Source organism: Tasmannia lanceolata, unplaced genomic scaffold (assembly GCF_043159265.1).
Source record: "Tasmannia lanceolata isolate RefF3 unplaced genomic scaffold, GAP_Taslan_0.1 ptg000003l, whole genome shotgun sequence".
In the NCBI taxonomy this organism is placed as follows: Eukaryota; Viridiplantae; Streptophyta; class Magnoliopsida; order Canellales; family Winteraceae; genus Tasmannia; species Tasmannia lanceolata.
The window spans coordinates 57,290,543-57,317,937 of NW_027518680.1; the positions used below are offsets into that span (position 1 = coordinate 57,290,543).

The 27,395-nt window shown below is 37.3% G+C and overlaps 3 protein-coding genes across 3 annotated transcripts; 1 reads left to right on the forward strand and 2 right to left on the reverse strand.

The window, feature by feature from the left end:
* Window positions 1-668: 668 nt before the first annotated feature.
* LOC143856455 (replication protein A 70 kDa DNA-binding subunit B-like) lies at window positions 669-8,164 on the reverse strand. Its single transcript, XM_077366683.1, has 12 exons — window positions 7,949-8,164; window positions 6,009-6,155; window positions 5,665-5,919; window positions 4,605-4,782; window positions 3,514-3,784; window positions 3,260-3,362; window positions 2,812-2,936; window positions 2,645-2,723; window positions 2,412-2,559; window positions 1,877-2,037; window positions 1,670-1,790; window positions 669-1,098 (listed from the first exon to the last, which is right to left on the reverse strand). Exons 1-12 carry the CDS (start codon window positions 8,074-8,076, stop codon window positions 901-903), a joined length of 1,914 nt encoding a protein of 637 aa, XP_077222798.1. The 5' UTR covers window positions 8,077-8,164; the 3' UTR covers window positions 669-900.
* A 10,124-nt stretch (window positions 8,165-18,288) lies between these two features.
* On the reverse strand, window positions 18,289-21,814 carry LOC143863575 (hydroxyproline-rich glycoprotein family protein). Its single transcript, XM_077374287.1, has 3 exons — window positions 21,276-21,814; window positions 21,077-21,182; window positions 18,289-18,786 (listed from the first exon to the last, which is right to left on the reverse strand). The coding sequence occupies exons 1-3, from the start codon at window positions 21,671-21,673 to the stop codon at window positions 18,721-18,723; spliced, it is 570 nt and encodes a 189-aa protein (XP_077230402.1). The 5' UTR covers window positions 21,674-21,814; the 3' UTR covers window positions 18,289-18,720.
* Window positions 21,815-25,142: 3,328 nt separating this feature from the next.
* Window positions 25,143-25,547, forward strand: LOC143869967 (uncharacterized). Its single transcript, XM_077376506.1, has one exon. It carries the CDS (start codon window positions 25,143-25,145, stop codon window positions 25,545-25,547), a length of 405 nt encoding a protein of 134 aa, XP_077232621.1.
* The last annotated feature ends 1,848 nt before the right edge of the window (window positions 25,548-27,395 follow it).

Genomic DNA, 27,395 nt, shown 5'->3' on the forward strand with positions numbered 1-27,395 from the left:
TGAAGATCATGTTTCTTGCCGGTGGATGTAGGCTTGGCTGAACCACGTAAAATCATGATGTTCATCTTTTGGCTTGTGTTAACTTTTATCCTTTCATTTACTTGTGCACGATTGGATCAGTTTTGCCCGGCAAATTTTCTCAACACTTCTCCTTAGAATATTTACTAGACCTAAGAGTTGAGTTTGGAGCTCCTCTGCCTCAGAGGTGTTGGAAAACTCCCAATTATTGTGTACAACCCAATTGCTTTTGGGGTACACTTCATATGTTACAATGTAAAGAGCCTTGTTAAGTTAAAGGATGCTACTATGGAGACCGAGAGTGGGACCTAACAAATCCCCACATGCCACACGGCATGGGAGTAGTTTTGCCATTTTCATGGAGAAAAGAGCCAAAAAACAAGGGAAAGATTGCTAATGTGCTAAGAGGCTATTTGTTCAGTCCCAGCACCGTTACCATATTATTGTTCAAAATTAAAATTTGAAAAGTGCCCAATTCACCAAAGCTCTTCAGTGTACATCAAACACACCCTCCAATTAGCCATGATATGGAGCCATTACAACATCTTCAATCAAAACACAATTCAATAATTCTGTCTCTTCTCCCTCTCTAGGACCATCTTAATGGACCTAGATTAGTTTGTCATACCCAAAAAAGGAAGAAAATCATGCACGAAAATGCTAAACCCATTGCATTTCTAACCACATCTGGAAGTTGCAGAAAACTGCATGTTTTGTTTGAAGAACATAATATATTACATGGATAGGAAAAAAAAACCCATATTCTGTATCTAAGCTAGCCCACCCAATGCTATGATAGAAGAAACTCCCATGAAAAATATCACAGCTAAATGGAATAAACCTTGCTTGTCTAGAAAAGATAGATGAAAAGCATATTATGGTTTAAGAGGTTGTCATCTTGGATATCTCTTCTAACAGATATCTTGATTCAGCTGACCAGTCAACTGGGGACTGAGCTCTGATTGTGATCCTCTGCCTTTTCTCATTCATGTATTCAGATTGTGCTACACTAACTCTAAACAGATGAGGAACCCACATAGCTTCTTTCAATTTGACTTGAAATGATTTTTCACCTCCCTCCTGATAAAAAAAATCAAGATGCAGTTCAGATATTGATCTAGGCCATTACTCATGCTGAAATATCCCAATGTTATACGACAAGAACAAGAGGCAAGAACCCTAGAATTACAACAAAAGACATAAAACAGTGGCGTATTTCAATCTACAGACATAAATGAAAAATAATTGATAATGGAGATTCTAAACAACAAAATTCATACATCATATGCATAATTAGATGGCATTATTAAAATCCTTAGGAGAAATACAAAATGCTATCTTTAGGGCAGGATGCAATGATGTATAAATACTAAAAGAAATGCATTATATGCATACCTTGATGGCATGATTAAAATCCTTAGGAGAAATACAAAATGCTATCTTTAGGGTAGGATGCAATGATGTATAAATACTAAAAGAAAATATTCATAAAAAACTAGTAATTCCTAGCAAAAGGGTGAAATCATTTACAGTACACATGTTCCAACATCTGTTCTTTCATGCGAGGCAAATGCTTTGAAAGAACTAAAGTACTCATGTTTAAGTTAGTATCATAAGATGTAAGGAGGACTGGTTTAGTAAGGCAATTGACCTCTGATTTCATGCTATCAAGCTCATCAGCAGTGCACCCAATGATTTTCTCTGCTTGTTCATTGAAAACAGAAAGCCAAGCCTCACCACTTGCATCTGCAACCTTCACTGCCATTATGTATCTGCAAGAAAATGGTAGAAAGCATGAGTTACAAGTTACAATACTCATGGTTCTGGATATAGCAATTAATCTTGATTTGATTCTTACCTTAAACTGCAGTCAGCGTCATTCTTCTGACACCCTTCACACCAATACCCAGAGCCAATAGCTTCAGTCACTTTCTTGTTACATGTCTTACATGCCCGATACCACATTGTCTGGTCAGGCTTGATGAAACTTATGTAAGCTTTTGTACTGAAAAACACAGGCTGGCCATGGCAATTAAGATTAGAAAATACCCATAAAAAATGAAGATTAGAAAACCATCCAGCAGATAGAGAGACCATTAGGCTATGTTGCATGGATTCTTTGCCCTCTATGCCAAATCCGTGTTGACACACCTCTACACGCAAACCAAACATGATTCCCATGGGACACGCTTAGATTCTTGTCATAGCCGTGTCCAAATCCTCAAATCCTGCCTTTTGGGGTTTGCTGAATCCGATGCCTTAAATCCACGTTGGATCCCGACACGCGAATCCAAATCCATGCAACATAGCCATTCGGTATTAAAAGTAAACTTTGTAAGAGAGAGACATGGACACTAAACAATTATTTTCTTATACTACTGATAAAGCCATACCTTATCCTCGCCCAAAGATGGGTCACTGGTAATGTGAGTAAGAAAGACCCTATCAGAATACATAGATCTTGCTCCACTCTTGGAAGAATTGGAGATCATGCTAGAACCAACAGAAGCCATTGAAGCTCCTTTCCCCTCGGAATCATACCTGTTAGCCAATGAAAATGTGAAGATTGATGCTATGTTTTATGAAACATTAAAACTAAACTAGTCACGGTATATTGATGGCTTACCAAGATCTAAGCTTCTTTGATTCAGGTACATCTGGATTTATCAGTACAGTGCTTTTGCTTAATGCTGACACAGATACTCCTAAAGAAGTATGTGAAGTTAACAACTATAGTTGTTTAGCAAATCTTTTGAAAAGGAGAAAAATCAGTCCTTTTGTCATTGGCAATACCTTGAAAATCTCCAACCTTGAGGCTTTTTATTGCTACAATGGGGGATGTGTCAACCATATCCAGCAATTCCTGCCCCACATTTGTAGCAAGATCATTCCACAAAGAGACAGTAACAGTCTTCTTTCTGCGTTTAAAATTACCATATTCAGTGATAACAAACAAAACTAGAAAGACAATTTACTGACAACCCATAAGAAAATTGCTTCGCAGGGACTGCCAAGAAATGATTTATAAGGACACTGTCCACAGACCATATGACTTTATAAAATTTAACACTACAGAATGCAACCATAGCAAAGAAATCAACTTAGAAAGACAATTTGCTCACAACCAATCAGAAAACTGCTTTGCACTAAGAAATAATTTATAGGGACACTATTCATGGACCATATGATTTTATAAAATTTATCACTACAAAATGCAACAATAGCAAAGAAATCAACTCACGACTCATCTGCAATTGTGATATCACGCTTTGGAATAGTTTCATTGTTAATCTTCCTTCGAATACTCATAGTAGTGGAAACATTCTGAACCACTCCAATAATGTCTGCAAAGTAAATAACATAATAACACATAAGCAACTGGAAATAACAGGACTAATAATATTAATAAAGACTCAGAAATGTAAAAAAAAAAAAAAAAAGTTTCATTTCAAAGCAAAAGAATCATTTTCTACAAGATCTGGATGTGGTTTTTACCTACAAGCTCCTTGCCATTAACATATGAAACCAGCTGATCAATTGGGACAAAGTTAAATTTAGTTTCAGGGACAAAGGCTCCCTCTCCTATCACCTCTTCAACTTCAGAGCTTTCATTTAAAGTCATCTCATAATCATTTTGAACAGTTTTAAATTGCTTGTTTGCAACTTTCAGAGTTCCTCTAGATATATAGTAAACCTTTCCCAATTCAAACTTTGGATAGAACTTGTTGGCAGCTTCATTAAACATAGTTGCCTGGATCTGGGTACCCTGCATCACAGGTTTGTCAGAAGAGAGATTAATATGCTATTGTGGCTGCATGGACTGTATTATTTGATCAGAAAACAAAGACTAGTAAAAGTTCAATTTCACATAAGGATGAGCAAATCTAAGTTCTCATAATACTACAAACGATTGCATTTGTGCATTAAATATCATTTTTTTATCATAAGAGTTCTTAAATATCATTAAATATCATTAAGAACTCTTAGGCTTACTGTTTGTCGCTCATATGTGATGAGCCTTGGTCCTCCCTCTCTCACATGTTCCAAGTTAGGGTGGCTTATGTGCCTTATATTGCATCATCTTTCTCTTTATCAAATAAACCAGTAGGGTCCCTTCCCAACCCCAGTTTACCCATAAAAAAAAATTGTACATTAAATATGTGGACATATCATATATAAGAACTTGCATGCATGATGACATCATAAATATACTCCCCATTTCACACCAAGTACAAAATGCAGCACACATCTTTATGATTGTCTATAAAGAAATAAGCAAATCATTGGTTTATCAATTTAACACAGATAGGTAGAAATCTTGCACCAAACTTAATCACAAAAAGAGTAAGAAAAGGAAAAGACAATAGTTTCATCATTGGTAAAAGAGAAGTTTTCATTCTTAAAACAATAGAGGATGCTACAACGCAAGTAATCACTTAGGGCCTGTTTGTTTTAGATTATGACAACCGATTGTGGAGTCCCCAACCGATAATGGGACTCAAATTTAGTGCAATTTCCACAATCGGTTGTCGAAATCTTAAACAAACAGGGCCTTAGATAAATGTGAAGATCAAAGGAACACTTACATCTTCATCTGTAAATTCCACATTGAAGACATGGCCTTCTCCTCTGGCATTCTTATATGTTCGCAAATTGCCCTTGCTAGTGAGCCGAACCTTTATTGTCCAGATGCCTTGATAAGGATTCAAGGATGCAAGAGGATATACTCTTCTTGTCATGGCAGTTCGTGCAGTAGGAGCAGTACTGTAGATTTACAGCAAAAAAAAAGATCTTTTGATATCAGTTCAATCAAGTTACCAACCAGGAATAATTAGAAACTAACAAAACATTGAAAATAAATACTTAATGAAAATGCAATATATATATATATATATATATATATATATATATATATATATATATATATATATATATATATATATATATATATATAACACTTGAAAAGGAATGCTCTTTGAAAATCGGTAGAGTGGCTCAAGAACAAAATAAAAATAAATGACTTAAAGATCCCTGTTTTTTGGAGACTAAATGAAAATTACAAAAGTGTTGGGATGACACTCGATATTTCTAATGTTTTCTTAACCATAGTTAGCTACTTAGCATGATAGTAATATAAATGATCACCTAATATAAGAGAAAAATCAAAATACAACACATTTAATATATATATATATATATATATATATAGACACACACACACACACACACACTACACACACACACTACACACACACACACACACACACACACACACACACACGCAGAGGAAAAAAACAGAAGACGCCTCTATAATTCCATACTAAAAATAGTAGAGTTTTTTCAAAGATTACCAAAGTGGGTTCCTAGACAGAAGAAAAATAAATCTACACCTTGGCAACATCTATGATTTATTTATGCATGAAAATTGTAGCAACATTAAAATGAGACAAATTTTTCTATCCTATCTGCATCTATAATTAGTTAGTTCATACGCTGACACTATAATCAAGGAGTCCTAAAGAAATCCAAGTCATAAACAAAACAATGTGCTTTCAAACATATGTATCCATGGCATCATTGTCCAATAATCTATGAAATTCAATATGAGTGGCATCATTGTCCAAGTAAAGAAACAAGAAAACTCACTTCCCATGTTGCTCATACAAAATCTGAGCAGCAGATTTTGCAATTTTTTCCTGCTTTGGCTTCAAAATAATTCCTGTCTCTTGTCTTTTTATTTCAGTCTTGGTCTCTGTTTTAGTGGCAGGAGAATCTACCACATTTTTCAAAATTATCTCCTTTGGGTTCAAAATAATTCCTGTCTCTTCTATTTTCACTTGATCCTTAATCTCCATTTCAAGTGCAGGAGAAATCACCTCGCATTCAGTTATAATCAGAGCCCTGAAACAATCAGATTAGAATCCAATCAACTACAACGCAATCTAAGAAAAAAACAAACATTTGCATAATATTTTGAAATAGAGCTTTACTTTTCAGGCTTATTTGGAATGGCATTGCAAGTGTAATCAAGAATACGAATGAGCCCAAGGTTCTGAAGATTTCCCGAATTAATCTCCGAAGAGAAACTGGATGGAAGCATTGCCATAAGCTTCATTTTCCCATCATTAGCCATAAATCTGCAAATTAAATGATAGATACATTCTTAAAAATACACTAACTTGACTAATGAATACTAGGATTTCCAGCAGAAACAGACAATAGTTTATAACCCAAAAAATGAAAGTACAGAAAACAGATGGGTTAGAAATGAAATGCTGAGATAGTTCAGTCTGCTTTCAAGGTCAATGCACAAATCATAGGTTAACAAATAAAAATCCATGAATTACCGATCAGTAAAAGTGAACATCAAATATGTAGTATAAGATCTTCATCATTCAAGACAGATCGACAAAAAAAATGGACAGACATTAAGCTGGATCTGGCACAGAAAATCTAAAGTTGTGCCACATCAACCAACTAATTGGTTGAAACTGCTTGAAATTAGCAAACACCCAAAAATGGAAATTGTTGGGAGTTTCATACAAAAGCAATGATCCCATAGCAGAAAAGTGAATGGATGTGGAACAGCTTATAGGGAAATGGGAACACTCCCGTTAACAGCTAGCTTTTAAGGGTGAGTTCTATTCAAGTCCCAATAAGTGCTATCAAAGCCGGAGCATGGTAATCCTAGTGTAGCCTCCCTTGAGGAGGGTGAAAATCCCTTGGAGAAGATCTCGTAGTTCCCTCATTGCTTCCTCATGGAAGGAGAGATTGTTGGGGATTCACACGAAAGCAAAGATCCCACTGTTGGGTATATGATATAACCCATGTATGTTCTAATATAAGCCCAATAAGATAATGTACCGGTGTAGTGGGCCTAATTGGGCTAGAGCCCATTAACTGGTTATAACCCTAGTGTATCTCTATATATATAGGGGCTGGAGGCAACAAACTTGGTATTCCAAACTAAATACCTTGGGTGTAATGCTTCAAGCAACTTCTTGCTTGACCTAATTCCTCTAACACCCACATTAGAGAAGTTAATGGATATGGAAGGGCTTATAGGGTCTTCCGCACCCTCCCATTAACGGCTAGCTTTTGAGGGTGAGTCCTACGTGGATCCCAAAAGAAACGTTATTCATGACTACAAAAGCCATTCTTGTTGGGACCCAAGTAGGACTCACCCTCAAAAGCTATCTGTTTATAAAGCCCATACACATCCATTCACTTTTCTGATGTGGGATTTTTTGCATTTCACTTGGAATCCTCAACAATTCGAACAGATAAGTGATCATGATTGGGATACTGCTATTACCAATGGGCTGAGATTAAAATAACTAAATCTCACCGAGGGCAGCAAAACATATAAGCACAATTTGATCTGCTGACAAACGAATAGAAGAACCACAAACCTAAAACAAACACGTCTCAAATTGAAGAAAATAAGTAAAACCAACCAAAGACAAATCATGTTACATCAACTACGAAGCAAATCCAGCATAGAAACCCACATTTGCTAAGATCACCACAACTCAAAATCGCCAAAAATAAACCCTAGAAAAACAAACAGTGGACCAAAAAACCATACAAAAGAAAATGAAACCCAGATCAAACAAAAGAAAAGCCCCATCAAATAACAGAAAGTGGCATGGAACAGATGTTACAATCACGAGTATACAAAGATCAAAGCAACCCAATTTCAACAAAAGAAGAAAAACCCACAAACCCTAAGTCAGAAAACTACAAGGGACTAAAACAAATACGTCTAAAATCAGAGAAAATAAGAAAAATCCACCAAAGACCAATCATTTTCAATCAACTACGAAGCAAATCCAGCGTAGAAACCCACATTACTAAGATCACAAAAGAACAGAAAGCAATCCAATATCAGCAAAGGAAGAAAACCCACAAAAAAAGGGAGAAAACTCACTTGAATCGGCTACCAATGGGCTTGAGATCAATGACTTGGACAATGATTTCTGGTATTGAAGTGGAAGAATCAGGAGAAGGGTTTGACAAAAGAGTAGAAATGGCTCCCGGGGTAACAGATTTCGCCATTTTTTTGTAGAGATTGAAGAGAAAGAGATAAAAAAGAAGGGACTAGAGAAGAATATAGATTGAAATGTCGAAACAGAAACCCTTTTTCTAGTCTTGTCTTTGGCGGCAAAGGGTTTCAATTTCTTTTACTTCGCGGGGTTTTTTTTTCTAACGTTTTGTAAATTGAAAATTGCACGTTTGGGGCGTCTTTTTCGAGATCTTGGCGCCAAATGCTTGAGGTGAAATTACAGACTTGCCGCTGTTTGTTTTGAAAATTACAAATTACACATCCCTTTATAAATATGAGATTCGTATCCCTCTATTTTACATGTTAAAGAAACAAAAAGAAAAGGGACTAGATTTTGATAAGGTAAAAAGTAATTCGAAAAATTACATTTACACAACCTAGTTTATGACATATTCAAATCTAACCTTGACTTTCAAAACGTGACAAGTACACCCCCCGAGGTTTCAATCTGTATAATTTAGACCCCCTCTGTCAACAGTCCGTCATTTTAACCTATTGGAAATATTGAAACTAACCATGGTTAATATTTTGAGGACAGAAATACCCTCATTTGCAGGGGGATTAGGGTTATGTCATTTCCCACCGCTGTTGTCACACCTCCGGCACCGCCGCCATCGCCATCTCCGACAACCGCCCTTACCTCCACCACAAACAATGAAACCCCACCCCTTGGCTACATCAAACCCACATTTCAAGAAAAAATATTAATAAAAACAAAAAAGCCCTAAAATATTAGGATTTCTGTGCAAATCATGATACTGATGTGAATGAAGATAAGTAAAACTCCTAAATTGAGGGTTTATGTTGATAAATAAACAAGGGTTTGAATCAAACCCTAATTTTCAGTTGGGGAAAGCGAGGGCATTTTGGTCATTTCCGCCTCGCCGTCTACTCCGTCACGTTTAAAAAACCTCAGGGGTGTACTTGTCACGTTTTGAAAGTCAGGGTTAGAGTTGAATGTGTTAGAAACTAGAGGGGGTGTATCTGTATTTTTCCCAAAATAATTTGGAGCTAAATTGTTAGGAGAAAATTTACATATACAAGGTAGTTAATAGCTATAAAAAATTTACTTGTATAAGTTTCTTGATAGTAAAGAAAAGCTCACATTTATAAGGCTTTAAATAACATTAAGCAACCAAAGTTTTTTCCATCATCTATAGTATAGATATAGGTGAAAAAGTTCACGTTTATTAGATGTTTAATAGTTAAAGGAGAATGATACCCTCCGTTTGATTGTCGGAATTTTTTTGGGTCTTGGAATTTTGTGGAGCAAAAAACTTCCTAGGAGATTGGTGGGAAAAAAAACTCCGTAGGAGTATCCCGGTAAAATAAAAATCTCATGTTTGGTTGACTGGACTATGGTGGGGAAAATAGCTTTGTTTGGTTGCTTGAACTGTTGGGAAGAAAAAAATTCTTCAGCAAGCTTATTGTTTGTTCCTGTGAATATTTTGGTTCCTGGGAGTATTTTTTTTACTTTCTTGGGGTTTCGTTTGGGGTTATTTTGGTCCCTAGGATTATTTTGGGCCGACCAACCAAACGTGGGTTTCCTGCAGAAATTCCACAAAAGTCCCAAGAATCAAAAAAATTCCAGCAACCAAACGTACTCCACGGTTGCCAGAATTTTTTTGGTTCTTGGGATTTTTGTGGAACAAAAAACTCCCTGGGAGATTGGTGGAAAAAAAAACTCCCTGGAAGAATCCCGGTAAAATAAAAATCCCATGTTGATCGGACTATGGTGGGAAGCTTTGTTTGGTTACTTGAACTGTTGGGAAGAAAAAAATTCTTCAGCAAGGTTATTTTTGGTTCGTGGGATTATTTTGGTTCCTGGGAGTTTTTTTTTTTCTAGGGTAGGGTTTTGTGCGGGGTTATTTTGGTTCCTGGGATTATTTTGGGCCCAGCAACCAAACGTGGGTTTCCTGGGGAAATTCCAAAAAAATCCCGGCAACCAAATGGAGCAACGTTATTTGTTAAGTTTTAAAGTCAAAGGGAAACGTTAAAGGGAGTGAATTTATCCTCAAGTAGTGAACCATTCTCACATGAACCGTTAAAGGGCGCGCCGGGGGGGGGGGGGCGTGGATTTTATCTGTTTTCCACCAGTTAACAAGAAGTTCATACTTATAAGGTTTTAAATAACTGGACCACAGAAATTTTCCCATCAGGTTCCATGAACATAAAACAAATTTAACGTCTATTTTTACGTTAGTTACTGCAGTCTATAAAAACAAAAGAAGTACAGAAGTCTATAAAAACATAGTTACTGCACAAAGTTGAAAGTGTTTAAAATATATATATATATATATATATATATATATATATATATATATATATATATATGAGAATAGAGTTCCTAAGGTGTCACCTCATATAGCTTATATGAGGTGGCGCTCACAAAACATAAGGGGCCCACATTTTTTGGGTGATCGAAACCACTCATTTGAAAGGCCCTTAGATGGATATGGTGCCTACAAAAGATCAGGTCCATAGGATCATCCTAACCCTTCCATTTATGGAGGTTAAAAATGCGCAAATTTATGGAGGTTTATACCCATCTATTTCAACCTCCACAAATTGAAGGGTTAGGATAATCCTATAAAGTTGATTTTTTGGGCACACCCTATCTATGTGAGGGCCTATCATATGAATGCTTTGGATCATCCAAACAAAGTGGGCCCCTTATGTTTTCAAGCGCCACCTCATATAGCTTATATGAGGTGACACCTTAGGAACTCTATTCTCTCTCTATATATATATATATATATATATATATATATATATATATATATAAGGAAACTGTTGGTGCGCTTAAGCTCACCAAGCTTATGGTGCGCTTAAGCGCCCAATCACATGGGGGGCCACTTTGTTAGGATGATCCAAAGCATTCATTTGAAAAGCCCTTACATAAATGGGCGGTGTACCAAAAATCAGCTCCATAGAATCATCCTAACCCATCCATTTATGGAGGACAAACAAGGTCTGTCCATTTTGACCTCCACAAATATGAGGAAAGTGTTGGTGAGCTTAAGCGCCCCATTCACATGTGTCCCACTTTTTCTGTGGTGATCCAAACCATTTATTTGCAAGGCCCTATCATAGATAGGGTGTGTATCAAAAATCAGCTCCATAGGATCATCCTAACCCCTCCATTTGTGGAGGAAAAAAATGGGCAGATTTGTGGACAAATAATGTCTGTCCATTTTGACCTCCACAAATAGATGGGTTAGGATGATCCTATGGAGCTGATTTTTGGTACACACCCCATCTATGTAAGGGCCTTTCAAATGAATGCTTTGGATCATCCTAAAAAAGTAGGCCCCAATGTGATTGGGCGCTTAAGCTCACCAACACTTTCCTATATATATATATATATATATATATATATATATATATATATATATATATATATATATATATATATATGAGAAAACGGTTCCTACACATATGTGTAGAGAGTTCTCTACACCCTAGCTTAAAATATAGTGGGGGCCCACATTGTTTGGGTGATCCAAGCCATCCATTTTAAAGGCCCTCACATAGATAGGGTGTCTACCAAAAATTAGATCCATAGGATCATCCTAACCCTACGATTTGTGGAGGTAAAATGGATGTCTTTAAACCTTCACAAATTAGTCCATTTTTTGCCTCCACAGTTCGAATGGTTAGGATGATCCTATGGATCTGATTTTTTGTGGACACCCTATCTATGTGAGGGCCTTAAAAATGAATGGTTTGGATCACCCAAATAATGTGGCCCCCACTGTATTTTAAGCTAGTGTGTAGATAACTTATCTACACATATGTGTAGGAACCGTTTTCTCTATATATATATAGAGAGAGAGAGAGAGAGAATAGAGTTCCTAAGGTGTCACCTCATATAGCTTATATGAGGTGGCGCCTAAAAACATAAGGGGCCCACTTTGTTTGGATGATCCAAAGCATTCATTTGATAGGCCCTCACATAGATAGGGTGTGCCCAAAAAATTAACTTCATAGGATCATCCTAACCCTTCCATTTGTGGAGGTTGAAATGGATGGGTATAAACCTCCATAAATCTGCCCATTTTTAACCTCCATAAATCTGCCCATTTTTAACCTCCATAAATGGAAGGGTTAGAATGATCCTATGGACCTGATTTTTTGTAGGCACCATATCCATCTAAGGGCCTTTCAAATGAGTGGTTTGGATCACCCAAAAAATGTGGGCCCCTTAGTTTTTTAAAAATATAATGGGACCCACCTTGTTCAAAAGATCCAAATCATTCATTTATTGGGTCGACGTAAATTGGTTGTGCCCCAAAAAGCATCCTCATGGAATGATCCAAACCCTTCAATCAGTAGAGGTTTCCGTATAAAGGCATAACTATACAGGATTGGAGGGTTAAGATCTTTCTATGGAGATGATGTTTGGGGCATGGCTTATTTGTGTTGGGGCCAAGCAAATGGATTTGGATCTTCGAACAAGGTGGGTCCCACTATATTCTTTTAAAAATTCGTGCAGCTACATACCATACAGGCCATGTTTGGCAATGGAGGGTGGGAGATGAAGAAACTTGAGATCATATGACTTAGAATTCGGAAGAGATGCAGAGATGGGGCCGCCCATATGGGCCATGACTCACAACTTGCAATTAGCAAGCGATCCAAGCCATCGAATGGTTTCCATTTGTAAAAATACGTCGATCTAAGGTGGAGCCCAATAGATAAACGATTAGAGATTAATCATGAAAACACGAAGGCCCTGTTCTTTTAAAATTAAGAGAATTGATTGTGACTCGAAAACCGATTAATAACCCTAATCCACTATTGAGTATTGCGCCTTTCTTGGTGGGAACTGAGGAGTAAAAAGTGAAGACACTGTGCAGTTATTTTGTGGCGATCAAATTAGTATGCTTATAGCCCCAATCCAATATTTCATGAACCATACAAAAGCATAGATCGAATGCCCCGCACCAATAAGGTTTTAAATTTCGGATTTAGGTGAGGACCGAAACCGAAACAGAAATTTACCAAATTTCGGTCGAAATTTCTGCAAAATTTTTGCTAAAATATTAATATTTTATTCCTTTACCAAATTTCAACTGAAATTATTAAAATTTTGGCCGAAATTTCGGCTAAAATTTCAGTTTCGGTTAACCACGAAATTACCTCCAAAAGCGAAATTTAAAACCTTGAGCACCATAGTGAAGAACATAATACAATAATATTGGAAAAAGCAGAGAATTCTATATCAATTGGAATAGTTGCTTACAACTTACAAGAGACCCCTGAAGAGGTGTGGGGGGGGGGGGGGGGGGGCCTAAAGAGGTGTGTGTGGGGGGGGGGGCGGGCTAAAGAGGTGTGTGTGTGTGGGGGGGGGGGGGGGGGGGGCCTAAAGAGGTGTGGGGGGGGGGGGGGGGGGGGGGGGGGGGGGTTAAGGAGAAGATAATAAGATAAAAATAGCAACAATGCTAATCCTATTCAGTTCTTTAACAGATCTTTCACTACAACAAGTATTATAATCCTCTTGATAGTCACCTTGATTTTCTCCTACATACAACTATCCTAATCATTAACTCGGCACCTAGCTAGCTGAACTGGGCCAACTCCGCCGGATCATCATTTTCTCAACAGAAATCTTAGTGTTGATACGTTGCATATCATGACCAATGAATTGAAGAGATTAAAGATGTCTAGTGACAGATTAAGGACTAATATTATAAATAACATTTTAAGAAAAACAAGAGAAACAAGACACTATGAAAGGTGTAGTCAACACTAAGAGATCAGATACAAGTTTCTTCATTTTTCTCATTATCATTCAAGTAAATATTTGTGTGGGGATTCTTAAAACCAGTGGCTTCCTGAGCTCCTTAAAATTCTTTTGAACATAAAAGACCAGACCCATCCCGCATACAATTGACACAAGCTGTCTTAAGGAATCCTTAAACTTAGTTGATCGATCGGAGAAATCTACAAACCATAAAATCTTTGCAATTAGACATCACCCCAAAGCCACGAGGAGTGGTACATGTTAGAATATGTGGGATCCAACCGTAGGATTGGGTTAAGACCTCACCGTTGGATCGTCTTGGAGGTAGATTGGGTAAGAGAAATAACGCCTTTCTCCAACAGCTTAAGCTTTTGGAGAAGTTGGTTAGTTAACATGGTATCAGAGCCATTGATCCGGCACTGACCACAAAACAAGCACTCCTGCTTTCCGGCGGACGGCGATCTTGCCGTCCGCCCGGGCACTAACTCTCCCTCCTATTCGCTGCAAATACGATCCGGCCGTATTTGCGCTATTTTTTTAAACGTCTACTTGCAAAATCTACTTGCACCCGCTGTTGCACGACTCCTTCTTAGTGCTTTGTCTAGAATTTTTTCTTGGCTTTAACACATGTGGGCTGCAATTTTTGTCCTAAAGCCATCCGTAATTTCTTGCATGCCACATGGCCTTCTCAGTTTCTATGCACAGTGAAGAGAAATGGTAAGCAATAAAAAGGTAGTCAGTCAAATCATCAATATCCATCCGAGTTAAAGCATTCCGCCCCTTTCCAAGCCTTATGAGGAGACGCATAGCCATCTTCGACGGGAAGTTAAGAGGAGCGGAGCCACCTCGATTGTAAACGGTTTAATCTTCACCTTTAAGAAGATTGGGACAGTGAAGCCATCAAGAAGTCTTGGTGGAGTAGAGTAGGTCTTAAGGTTAAGACCGAACCACTATAAATCTCGGTGCACACTTTTCATTTATTTTGTGCATTGGTTTTATCTTCTTTGTTCTAATTGTCTAAGTTGCTCTTTGTGTTTTAGTGTTAATTTGTTCTTTGTTTTAATTTCTAATCTGTTCTTTGTTTTAATTTCTAATTAATCACTAAAAAAGAATAAGAATTTTATAAAAACCCAATTCCCCACCCTCTTGGGTTTGGAATTGCCACATATGAAATTGAGCACAGTTTTGTAAAGAAATACCCCACTTGCCCGACGAGAAAGTTGACTTTTTATCCTTTTAATTTGGGTCTTGAAACTATTTTTAATAGATCCAAATGACTTCACATTTTAATACTAATTTTTTTTAACCTCTTCTTGTTTGCTCTTCTTATTTCTCCTTCTTACTCTTTCCTTTAAATAAGGGGGTATTCCCTTATTTACATGTAAATCTTAAGACATTTACTTAAATGGCTTTGCATTTTTAATACTAAGAAGAGAGGAGGAGAGGAGAAATAAGACGAGGAAACAAGGAGAGGTGAAAAATACAAAATTGGGAATTATGGACGAATAAGGAATTCTACCCGTTTTGTCTAGAATTCAGATATCACCGGAATTCTTACCGGAATGACTGGAACGGACCAAATATCTAAGTAGAATGGAATATTTATAGCTGTTCCATTCTAAACGGAATGGAACAAAATTGATAATTTAGATCTCCATTGTAATCCGTGTATATTATTTTCTCATAGTGGAAGATCGTGTTTCTCGCCCGCGGATGGCCGAACCACATAAATCTTGGTGTTCATCTTGTGGTTTGTTTTATTTTCTACTTTCTCATTAATTTATGCACGATCGGATCGGATTTTCCCTGCAGATTTGCTCAACAAGTGGTATCAGAGCTCAGGTTGTGGAGTGGTTGTTGTGGCCAAGTAGAATGATAATAGATGTTGTGATTTGATCGCGGCTACAGTGATCGTCGAAGGGTAGAAAGATTGTCCAAGAGATTTTTGTTGGAGGTGGAGCGCTACACCGAGAAGTGTGGAGTAATATGAGATTGCGGTAGAATCGAGTTCTACTCTACTCAGTTCAACATTGATGGCATATGAAGGGGAAGGACATCCTAGTTCAACAGGGTCTAGCTAAGGAGTTGAAGGGAAAGGATGGGAAGACAGAGAAGATGTCGGATGCCGAGTGGGAAGATATTAGGTCGAAGGAGTTGAAAGGAAATGATGGAAAGACAGAGAAGATGACGGATGCCGAGTGGGAAGATATTAAGTCGGAGGCAGTCAACACAATTCGGCTATGTCTGGCATATAACAATGTGTTTTAACGTTATGGAAGAAAGTGAAGGTGCCTAAATTATGGGAGAAGTTGGAAAAGCTTTACATGTCAAAAAGCTTGGCTAGCGGATAACAATATTTTTAACGTTATGGAAGAAGACAAAGGCGCCTAAATTACAGGAGAAATTGGAAAAGGCTTTACATGTTAAAAAGCTTGGCCAACCGATTGTATCTGAAGTGGCAGTTGTACAGACTTAAGATGGAGGAAGGCGGGAATCTTCTGGAACATTTTACAGTGCTCAATGGGCTTGTGGATCAGCTCCATAAGGTTGATGAAAAGTTGAACAAAGAAGACAAGGCCCTTTACTTCTTACTTCTCATCCTGATTCGTACGACAATTTAGGGACTATGTTATTATTCGGTAAGGATACTGTGAAGATGAAAGAAGTCACAACGGCGCTCTCATCAAGATGTTGGTCAAGAGCACCGGTTCTCAAAAAGAATTCTTCCATTTTATTGTCATAACTGAGAACAGTGAGTCAGTGGTAATTATTCGGTAAGAATACTGTGAAGATGAAAGAAGTCACAACGGCGCTCTTATCAAGATGTTGGTCAAGAGCACCGGTTCTCAAAATCCAAGAATTCTTCCATTTTATTGTCATAACTGAGAACAGTGAGTCAGTGGTAAAAATGTAGAATTTCAGGGAGAGATGATAGTAGCATGTCTGAAAATTTGAAGTGGGTATTAGTGAATTTTGGATATATTTTTTTTCTGATACAATTGATGGATTATGTTGCTTTTTTTAGCATTGATACAATTAAACAGTGAATATCAGAAGTTCAGAACAGTGAGTCACTGATACAATTAATCAGTGAATATTGAATATAAGATATAATCTCGAAAGGAATAAACAGAGTAAAATGAATGCTTATTTTGCTGTAAAATTTGCATCATCATATATAGAAATAGTTTTTCTGCTTTCTGTGCCATTGGCAGTACAAAATTAGAACAGCAACTATAGGAGGATGTAATCTTGAAAGGAATAAACAGTCAAATGAAGGGTTGTGGAAATTCAGTTTAGTTTCAGTTGAATTTATGTACAATGAGGAATTTCCTTAAATTGATGTAAGATCTGTACTACATTTAGAAATAATTTGTTCTTAATTTCAAATGAAGCAAAAACAAATGTTCCCTTCTCCAAATTTCCTTCTGATATCTTGCGTATTAGTTTTGATAGGCTATGCATCTTTGAAATTTTCCTATATCTGTCATGAGCTTTTATTTTTCAATCATAATTATTGTATGTAGCAACACATATTTTCAATTTTCTTCCAATTGGGCTCTATGCTGATTCATTAGCTAAACCCTAAATTTGTAGTGTAGTCATCAGCTTTGGATCAGCTAAAATTCTCACATGCTATATTTCCACTATAGCAGCAATTAGTGAATGACCAATTCAACTTCCTTTGCTTTCTCTGTGTCAATGCTCTTTCCTCTCCTATTCAAGTATCATTTTCTCACATATTAATTCATAAATTGCTCTTTTTGTATTTCTTACCCTTTTTGAGTTAATTCAATCTAAAAAAAATTCAATTTTCATATATGCATGTTAACATAGAAAAAAGTGTACTACTAATTAAGATGTGTGAGATTCTTTTATCTACCTAGAAGAAGATAGAAGCTAAATTGAAATGTTGATCTAGATGCAAATATTTTTGTTAACCTTATCTAAAGTGTACTAATTAAGTGTGTGAGGTTCTTTTTATCTAACCAGGGAAGATTGAAGCTAAAATTGAAATGTTCATCAAAGAACTAGATGCAAATATTTTTGTTAGCCTTATACATTAACTCCCCCCTCATGAATGATAAAGTCCGGAATGATAAAGTCCTAGACTCTGCATTACTTTTTACTCTTTGACTGACTGGCAACACATAATCAGATGAACGCGGGTTAGACTCTGCATTAGTTTTTTACTCTTTGACTGACTGGCAACACATAATCAGACGAACTCACTCTGCATTAGTTTTTACTCTTTGACTGACTGGCAACACATAATCAGACGAACGCGGTTAGGAGGACAGCATATATATACACAACTTGTTAAGTCTGTTAGCGAGCTCAAGGTTGATGGTGAGGTGGGATCGATATAATGGTGCAGAGTTCGACTAGAGTGAGAGAGAGAGGGACAGAATTCAGTAAATCCACCACATGGAATATAGTAAGTTTAATTTAAGAACATGATGTATAATAATAATATACTGCTTCAACATATACGAGACGCCAGAAACTCTCTGAAAGCCAAGAAATGTTCAACATTTCCTTCACAATTAGGAGGGATGGCTCTAGAAGCTCTAGATGTATTAATGGATATGGATACATCATGGGGATATGGCACAAGTAAAAGGCCTTTCTTTGATACTTCAATTACAAACTACAAACAGCACACCAAATCAGGAAATATTTTCATCAAGTAGTCCAAATGCTTCGGAATTCCCATTTCGCATCGCCGAGTCTCTTATTCCAAAATAAACATTTTAGATGTATGAAATAGAAAGGATTACATCATGGACATGGCACAAGTAAGGCCTTTGATACTTTAATATCAAAATATCAAATTACAAACAGCAAAATAAATCACGAAATTTTAAGTAGTCGAAATGCTTAGGAATTCCTATTTCGCATGCCGATTCTCATATTCCAAAGAGTCCCCCACATCCTGGAAACATGAATCTGGAGTCTGCAAGAAAAGATACATATTTAAAAGGTAATAATTTATTTGAAATATTCGTGAATCAAGATGAATAAGAACAAAATAACAAGATAATAAACATCAGTTATATTGGAAGATTCTCCATCACTTGATTAATGGCAAAACCCAGATATTTGATTAATGGCACAACCCATTTCAGATCATTCTGCAGAACTGATGTTTTGATAGAAATGATCCACATCTCCTCTTGTTAAGAGCTTTTAATGATCCACATCTCCTCTTGTTAAGAGCTTTTAATTGCCCATATTTTGGAATCATATTTGAAAAATACATGACCCAGTTGAGTTCAGTCCCAATTGGGAATGTTCTGTTACATGCCTTTTGGCCATAACACAAATAAACAAAGGAGAAGATAGAAGGGGAAGAGAGATTGATTCAAAGCAACTGGACCTCCTAAGGGTTCAGTTCGAGAGGAAGCGTGACTCTCCTGAAATATAAGTTTCTGTTTTGGTTGCAAATTCTTTACAGTTTCATTAAGATACAACTCCTTAAATACAAACACAAAGTACGCCACATCATCAACCCATTTTACCCACTCTACATGACACCCTAATAAGCAAGGTTTAAAATTTCGGTTTCGGTACCAGTTTCGGACCCTGAAATTTCGAAATTTCGACCAAAATTTTGGTTGAAATCTGGTACAAAACCCGAAACCAATATTTTATTCAATATTAAATTTCGGCCGAAATTACCGAAATTTCGGTAATTTCAGTCAAAATTTCGGTGAAATAAGAAAAACAGATTTTTTGGGTCAAATTTCGAAAAAACCGAAATTTCGACTGAAATTCTGCAATTTAGCCGAAATAAATGACTGTTTCGGTTTTGATCGGTCCGGTCCGAAATTTCGAATTTCGGTTGAAATTTAAAACCATGCTAATAAGTAACTGGCACCCACAAATTAAAATGCATAATCCTACAAGGGATTTGCTAGGGAGTAGGGACCATCGCAGAAGGCAGTTCGCGGCTGGGCTTTTGGTGCGTGTTTGGCGTACCGTTTAAAACACCGTTTGGCGTTTGAAACACCGTTTTGGGGCCAAACAGCCGTTTGGGAGTGTTTGGGTGCGCGCAGCCACCGTTTGAAACGCCGTTTGAAACACCGTTTTGAACCCTCAAAACGGTGTTTTGCAAACGGAGGGGGGAGGTCCGTTTGCAAAACGCCGTTTTGAACGGAGTTTTTGGGCTGTGCCACCGTTTGAAACGCCGTTTGAAACACCGTTTTGAACCCTCAAAACGGTGTTTTGCAAACGGAGGGGGGGAGGTCCGTTTGCAAAACGCCGTCTTGAACGGAGTTTTTGGGCTGTGGGTTTTTACATGTTTGCCCTCACCAAAACCCATTTTTACGTATATGCGCGCGCGATTTTATGCGTTACGTCAAATACCAAAAAAGTGGGGTGTGTTAATATCATTCTTGAGGACACAAATTTGTTAAATTGTTAATATTTAATTCAAAACAAGGGTTATATGATCTCTTAATTTTGATTTTCTAAAGACAAAAGAATTAAAAGAAACCCTAGTTTCTTACTTTCTTCACCTACTTGGCAAAATTGCAAACCCTCTCACGCCTCACTGCCTCAGCGCCTCCACTCGTCCGTCAAATCAGGCAAATCCGGCTGTTGAGAAGAAGAAGGAGAAGAACCCCAAATGTATAGCCATTTATTTTTTTGGCAATGATGTTTAATTTTAATAGTGTTTGAATGAGATCCTAATGACCTTTTAATATTGGGCCTAATGAGAGAGTAGTTGAGTTACATTGAGGCCAACCAAACAATGCCCTTTTTGGTCATTTTACCACTAAAACTCCGTTTTGGGGCATTTGCAACCAAACACACAATACCTCCGTTTACCGTTTAAAACGCCTTTTTGATCTGGCCAACCAAACATGAAAACGCCGTTTGGCAAAACGCTGTTTTGAACCAAAATGGGCGTTTTAAACGCTATTTCAAACGGTACGCCAAACACACCCTTGCACGTGAGAGCAGCCACCTCAGGAGAATTAAATGAATAAAACAAAATCTGAGCCTGTGTGGCTGCTCTCACATGCAAAAGCCCAGCCCTCAAAATACCTTTCTGCACTGGTCCCTAGCAAATCCCATCTTACAATAACTACTTTGTAACAACATATACACCATAACATGAATTAATGTTCATAACTACAGAAAGGATTGAAAATCGCATGGACAAGACAAATTATTTAGAAATTACATCTTTTCTTAAAAACCCTTTAATTATATAAACTACTGAAACTAAAAATTCATACCTTGGGTGGATTTTTAGTAGGTGGTAAACGCCCACCGATCTTTTTGTTTCTAGCAAGAAGACCTTTGGAGACAGGAGAAAGGATATGATCTGTTGGGCTCATATACCTGAAAGGAAAAAGATCAAAATTATTATAAATAATAACAATAACAACCACAATAATCTAAAATTTCCATGGATGATATATAGAGATTCTACACCTTTCTGGGAAATTGAATGCCTTGGGGACTTTGACATGGTCTGGGCCATTGTTTCTTTGATAATCTTCAGAGGGAAATTGGGATTTTCTATCAGTTTTCAGAGGGTGAGGTGGTGTTTTCGGGAGCGAAATACTGTTTCCTGATTGGATTTGGTTTGCATTCACTTTCTCCATGGAATTGCAAATGGGTACCTGTTCAATAGAGGCCATTTTTTTTTTAAATACATGGTCTGGGCCATTATTTCTTTGATAATCTTCAGAGGGAAATTGGGATTTTCTATCAGTTTTCAGAGGCTGAGGTGGAGTTTTCGGGAGCGAAATACTGTTTCCTGATTGGATTTGGTTTGCATTCACTTTCTCCATGGAATTGCAAATGGGTACCTGTTCAATAGAGGCCATTTTTTTTTTAAATTAAAAAAAAAAAATCTTTTCTTCAGACTAATTGAAAAGAAATTGGATAGAAAAATAGTCACTGATATCAGGTAGTGAAGAACAGAAAATTGGCCTATGTATGAGAGTTGTTGGTTAAAGGAAGATGAGAAAATGAGAATAAATAAAGTGCAAAAAGAGGGTAGATGAAGATGCCCGTTAGAGTGGGAGTCCAACGGTCGAATTGAGGTGACCGTTGAGAGAACGAATGTGGAGAAAGTTGCTTTTAGGATCAATGGTAAAAGACAGTTTCTGGGTACGAGGGCAATTCACCCTCTTCTATTACAATATTCACCCCTTATTTTTCAAAACGGACTGTCCATAGGATGATCCAAACCGTCCATTTGATGGACCACAATGTAAATAGGGTGTGCCCCAAAAAAACATTTCCATAGGATGATCCTAGCCCTCCGATCTATAGACTATAGATCGGAGGGCTAGGATATAGATCGAGGGCTAGGATCATCCAATGGAAATGATTTTTTGGGGCACACTGCACATCCTATTTACATTGTGGCCCATCAAATGGACGGTTTGGATCATCCTATGGTCAGTCCGTTTTGAAAAGGTACTGTACGGACCACACTATAGGATGATCCAAACCGTCCATGTGATGGACCACAACTTAAATAGGTTGTGCCCAAAAATCATTTTTATGGGGTGATCCCAACCCTCAGATCTATAGAGGAACTGCATATTGTGGAAACCTCTATAGATCAGAAGGCTAAGATCATCCTATGGATATGATTTTTGGGGAACAACCTATTTACGCTGTGTTCTATGACATGGACGGTTTGGATTATCCTATGATGTGGTCCGTACGGTACTTTTTGAAAAATCTCTTGAAATAGAACCAACGTGTCTTTAAAGCCGCAGATTCCTAGGTGGGGCCAATATTTCATAGGTAATTAACACTTCTAATTGAGGGGTTGATTGTCACGTTCTGGCCCACCAATCCAACGGCTTTGAGCCTAATTAGGCTTAGGCCCAGATCATTTTGGATTTTGAGAATTGATTTTGAGTCTAATAATCCAGTTTTTTTACTCCAAATCAATTTTTAAAATTCAAAACCATTCATTTTGGATTTTTGAGTCCAAACTGATTATTGGAGTCAAAATTAAAGCAAATTTTGAGTGTTATCAGTTCTGGACTCAAATCAATTCTCAAAATCCAAAATGAGTAAGTCATTAGGTTGCGTTCAGCAACCATTCTCTCGGTTCTCATTCAAGATTTAACAATCAGAATGCATTTTTTTGAATGCTCCTCACAATAAAATCAAGTTTGGCAAACTAACTTCAAAGAATGGATTTGTTGTTTCTTTGAGAAGAATGCTGTCCGACTGTGACAAAAATAATGCATTTCATTTTTATGGGATATGGATCGAATCAATCAAATGTTAGAATATGTGACGTCCAACGGCTGGATTGGATTAAGATCTCACCGTTGGATCATCTTGGAGGTAGATTAGGCATGTGGATTAGAAGAGGGAACCAAAATAGATTTGATTAGGATTCTATCCTTCCATAATTATCTTGATTTATTTCTACGTTTATATTGTAAGTCCTCTATATAAGCACCGATTGTTTGTCTTTGTAATTCATCCAAGAATTAGTGAAATCTCCTAAATTTTATCAAATGTTGTTCCACGCAAAGAAGTAGCTTCATAGGAGTCCATGAATGAACTGAGTTGACAAAATAACGGGAGAGACAAAATAACGAAAAAGGAAGAGAATAAACCTAAATGGTAATTGGGTATCAGATGATAAATTTAAGCCATCTGTTCTTACTCTTTGGAGGGATATCTTGACTTCTTAAGACAAAATATTAAATTTCAAGAAGGTATCAGATTCAGAGTTTATAGAGGTGACAGAGTAAAATTTTGGCGGGACAAATGGTGTTCGAATGAGCTTCTTATGATTCAATTCCCGGATCTCTTTAGGGATTCGTTGAACTTTTATACTCTCTTGAAGTATTGCTATGCTAGAGAAGGAAACCGGATTTCTTGGAGAATTGAATTTAGGAGGAATTTTTTGACGTGGAGGTGGATAGGATTGCTTCTCTCATACACTTGGTGGAGTCTTACTACCTTGGGAATGTTGGAAGTGATAAAAGGGTTTGGATCTTGAACGGCTCTGGAACCTTTTCAGTCAAGTCATTCTACCAATATCTTGCTTCTTCCTCTCCTCCCTCGTAGCTTTACAAAGTTTGAACTTTGGAGCATTCCAGCCCCTCCGCGTTCGCTTGGAAAGGTTGCTAGTACATGATTCAGACGATTGATCACCTCTGTCATTGCCACATGATCATTGTAGACTATTGTGCCCTTTGTGTGGGAGCGGGTAAGACAGTGGACTATTTCTTTATTCATTACACGTATGCTAGAGAAGTTTGGGGTAGAATTTTGGATTTATTTGGGATCACATGGGTATTCCCTGCTCACATCTATGAGCTTCTTGAGAGTTGTTCTTTGTGTTAAAAGGGTCGCATAACCCCCGAGCAAAATCGCTATGCGCAATGGAAGAAAATCGCATAGTATAATAATTATCCTTCGATTTTGCCCTTAGCCCAGGATTTCTAGGAACTAGATTATATTTTGGTAACAAAATAAATTGAAAAGAAAACATGTACCTTTGTAGAAATTACCACGAAGAAGATCATTTGCTAGATCTACTCCCTGAATCGTCACGAACGAACCCTTCTTCGCGAACGCCGCAAGTTGATCCGATGGGGTCCTTTTGAGTTTGCACAAGGGATAAAACAACTCTTGTTCTATATTCGGATCTGATCTAAATCAAATCTAATAGGTGGAATTTTTCTAAATCTAGATGAAGCTTTAATGTTGAAGAACTAGAAGTAATGGAGAGAGAGAAGGGGACGTTTTTCACTTGTGGGAGGTTTTTCCAAAAGCAATACTTCTACTTAACAAACAAACATCTACTCCTTTTTATATATTTAGTATTTATGTTTGTTTTGCCTTTTGAAAACCTATAATATCTCACTTAGATATTATCCAACAAACATTACTAGTTTTCAAAACTTGTAGAAAGCTAAAAACCCCAAACGTTTTTAACGTTTTGAGAAAACCCAATATAGGCGTGTGAGTCACCCATAGAAATTGGTTTGCAAATAAAATCCTAAAAGATCTTCCTTCCATATCTCCAAGGAAATTCATTTCCTAATACAACTTGACTTGCTTTTTAGTTTTATTTTAAATATTAAAATAATATCTTCCAAATCTTGTTGGACGAATTCCATTTCTTAGGGCACCTCGACTAACACTTTGTACCGTGTCCGAATAAGGGAAGGATCTTATGGAAGCCTGTATGGGTGACCGCCTTGTGGGTCTTTTGGAAAGAGAGGAACGCTCGTACATTTAAGAACATAGAAAGAAGTCCGTTCTCTTTTTATTCGAGGATAGTAGCTTTAGTCATTTTATGGGCTAATGTCCTCCCTAGCTTTAGCATGTATACATCCATGGATATTAGACGTTACTGGGAGGAGATATGCCGCGATAGGGAGCATCAAGAGATTGTCACTCTTAGATGGAAACCCTGACCCTGATTGGTTGAAGTTAAACTTTGATGGCGCTAACTTGGGTAACCCAGGGCCGGCTGGCATTGGAGGGGTTCTTAGAGATGAAAACGGTGTCACCAAGTGGGCATTCTCTGGACCGATTGGTATCGAGAACTCAAATGAGGCTAAAATCAAAGCCATCCTCCATGGTATTAGATTGATGGAGGGTAGAGACTTGGATCGTCTTATTGTAGAGGGAGATTCCCTTAACGTTATCATATGGCTAGATGGGAAGGTCTCCTCACCCATGGAGATTTTTTCAATATATGGATGAGATCTTCAACCGTGTGGAAGGTCACTCGGTTCAATATCATCACGTAAGGAGATTAGCGAACGCAGAGGCAGACCGGCTAGCTCGAGCTAGACTTGAGAGATCGGCCCTAGAGATTTTCGATTTCCTTTCCCCAAGAATTTTATTGTCATTGTAGAGTTTTTTTCTCACTTGTTTGTACTTTTTGATCCCATGACCGTCCAGTCCATGGTCATTTCTTTCTAATAGAATCTTGCCATTTCAAAAAAAAAACCCTACATTTCATTGCCCTAGAGCTCTAGGAAAGATTAAACGAGAATTGCATCTCCTAGCTGATGGATCAGTGGAAATCCAAGGGTTTCTGTCAATCTATTTTGGCATATCTATCCATTAACGACTTCCATCAAACATAAAAAAAAAAAAAATCAAAGCAGGAGAGTGAGAAGAAGAATCAAATCTCATTCAAAGACATTTGATTGTAGAGCCCCCTATTCAGTTACAACCATCTTCTTCACTCTATCGATTCTTTCTCTTAAACAATTCATTCATCATAAGATTTTTTTTTACATGAACCATGTAAACTCATTTATAACCTATTATTCTTTAGATACTTTTTAACAAAGATTAGTAACTAACCAATGCCCACTCACTAACTGAAAAACTATTTTCTAGTGGACCACATAACATCCCGATGAGGGTTTTTTCGATAATTTTAAAATAAATATCTTGAAGTTAGAAATTTTATTTTTATTATTTTATTAAATTTTTACGAAGGCAAATTATTGAGAAGAGTAAAATATTAGCATATATAGTATGGTATCAACGTCTTTGATTAACATTACTTAGGACCTAATTGTAGAGCAAATTGTGTATGAAGACATTGACCAGAACACATGATTGAGATTTTTTATTTTTCTATTATTTGTAAAGAAGAAAATATTGCTCCAATTCTATGAACCAAACCTTTAACATGTCAATATTTGCTTGAGTTCTCTCAACTTTCGCTTGGTAATAAAGCTTGGGGATAAAGCTTCAGGAGTTGGTGGGAAGGCACCAGATCAATCTTCGTGGCAACGGTTTGATCTTCACCTAATTATGGAGCCACAAGAAGGGGATGTCCTTGTGGAAGTGGATATAGGCAGGATTGGGCCAAACCACTATAAATCTTGGCACGTTTGTAACTGCAACGTACATGTGTACATGCGTAACAGACGTACGCAAATTAATAAACTAAAGAAGAAAGAAGAAAATACATGTGTACGTGCCTAGAGATCTTTTGTTTGTTGTAATTCCATATTTTCATTGCCTTTGTTAGCATTGTCTTCCTCTTGATTTTCTTAAGTAGTCTTTTTTTTTAAAGGTGGAATTCAAGGTCCCACTTGAGCTATAGCTCGATTAAAAAGTTGTGTGTACTATGGATTTTCCTACGAGTAATTAAAATGAAAAGCCGGCCAAAGTAGGACCCAATGGATTATTAGCTATGCGAATCATCATATAGTTGGGCCCGCCATACTATAGCCGGCCCAGTGAGATCTTAGTAGGGCACCCCAGTTCCATGCTGGCTTGTAAGTAAAGGATTAGGGGAGAGGAACTTAAAAAAGATACTAAAAGGAAATACGATGTAATGTCGGTGGGAGAGAGAGAGATGGTATTAATGGGTACCCAACAATTAGTGGGTATTATTACTGAAAATTAAGATAGAAAATGAGGCGTGAAGAGAAATATTATTGATTCTTAGAATATGTGAGATCCACCGTTGGATTAGGTGTAGATCTCACCGTTCGATCTTCTTGTGGGAGTCTTGTGGGAGATTAGGGAAGTTGGTTAATGAGGCAACCCACTAGAATAGGCAGCTAGATTTAATTAGTAAGT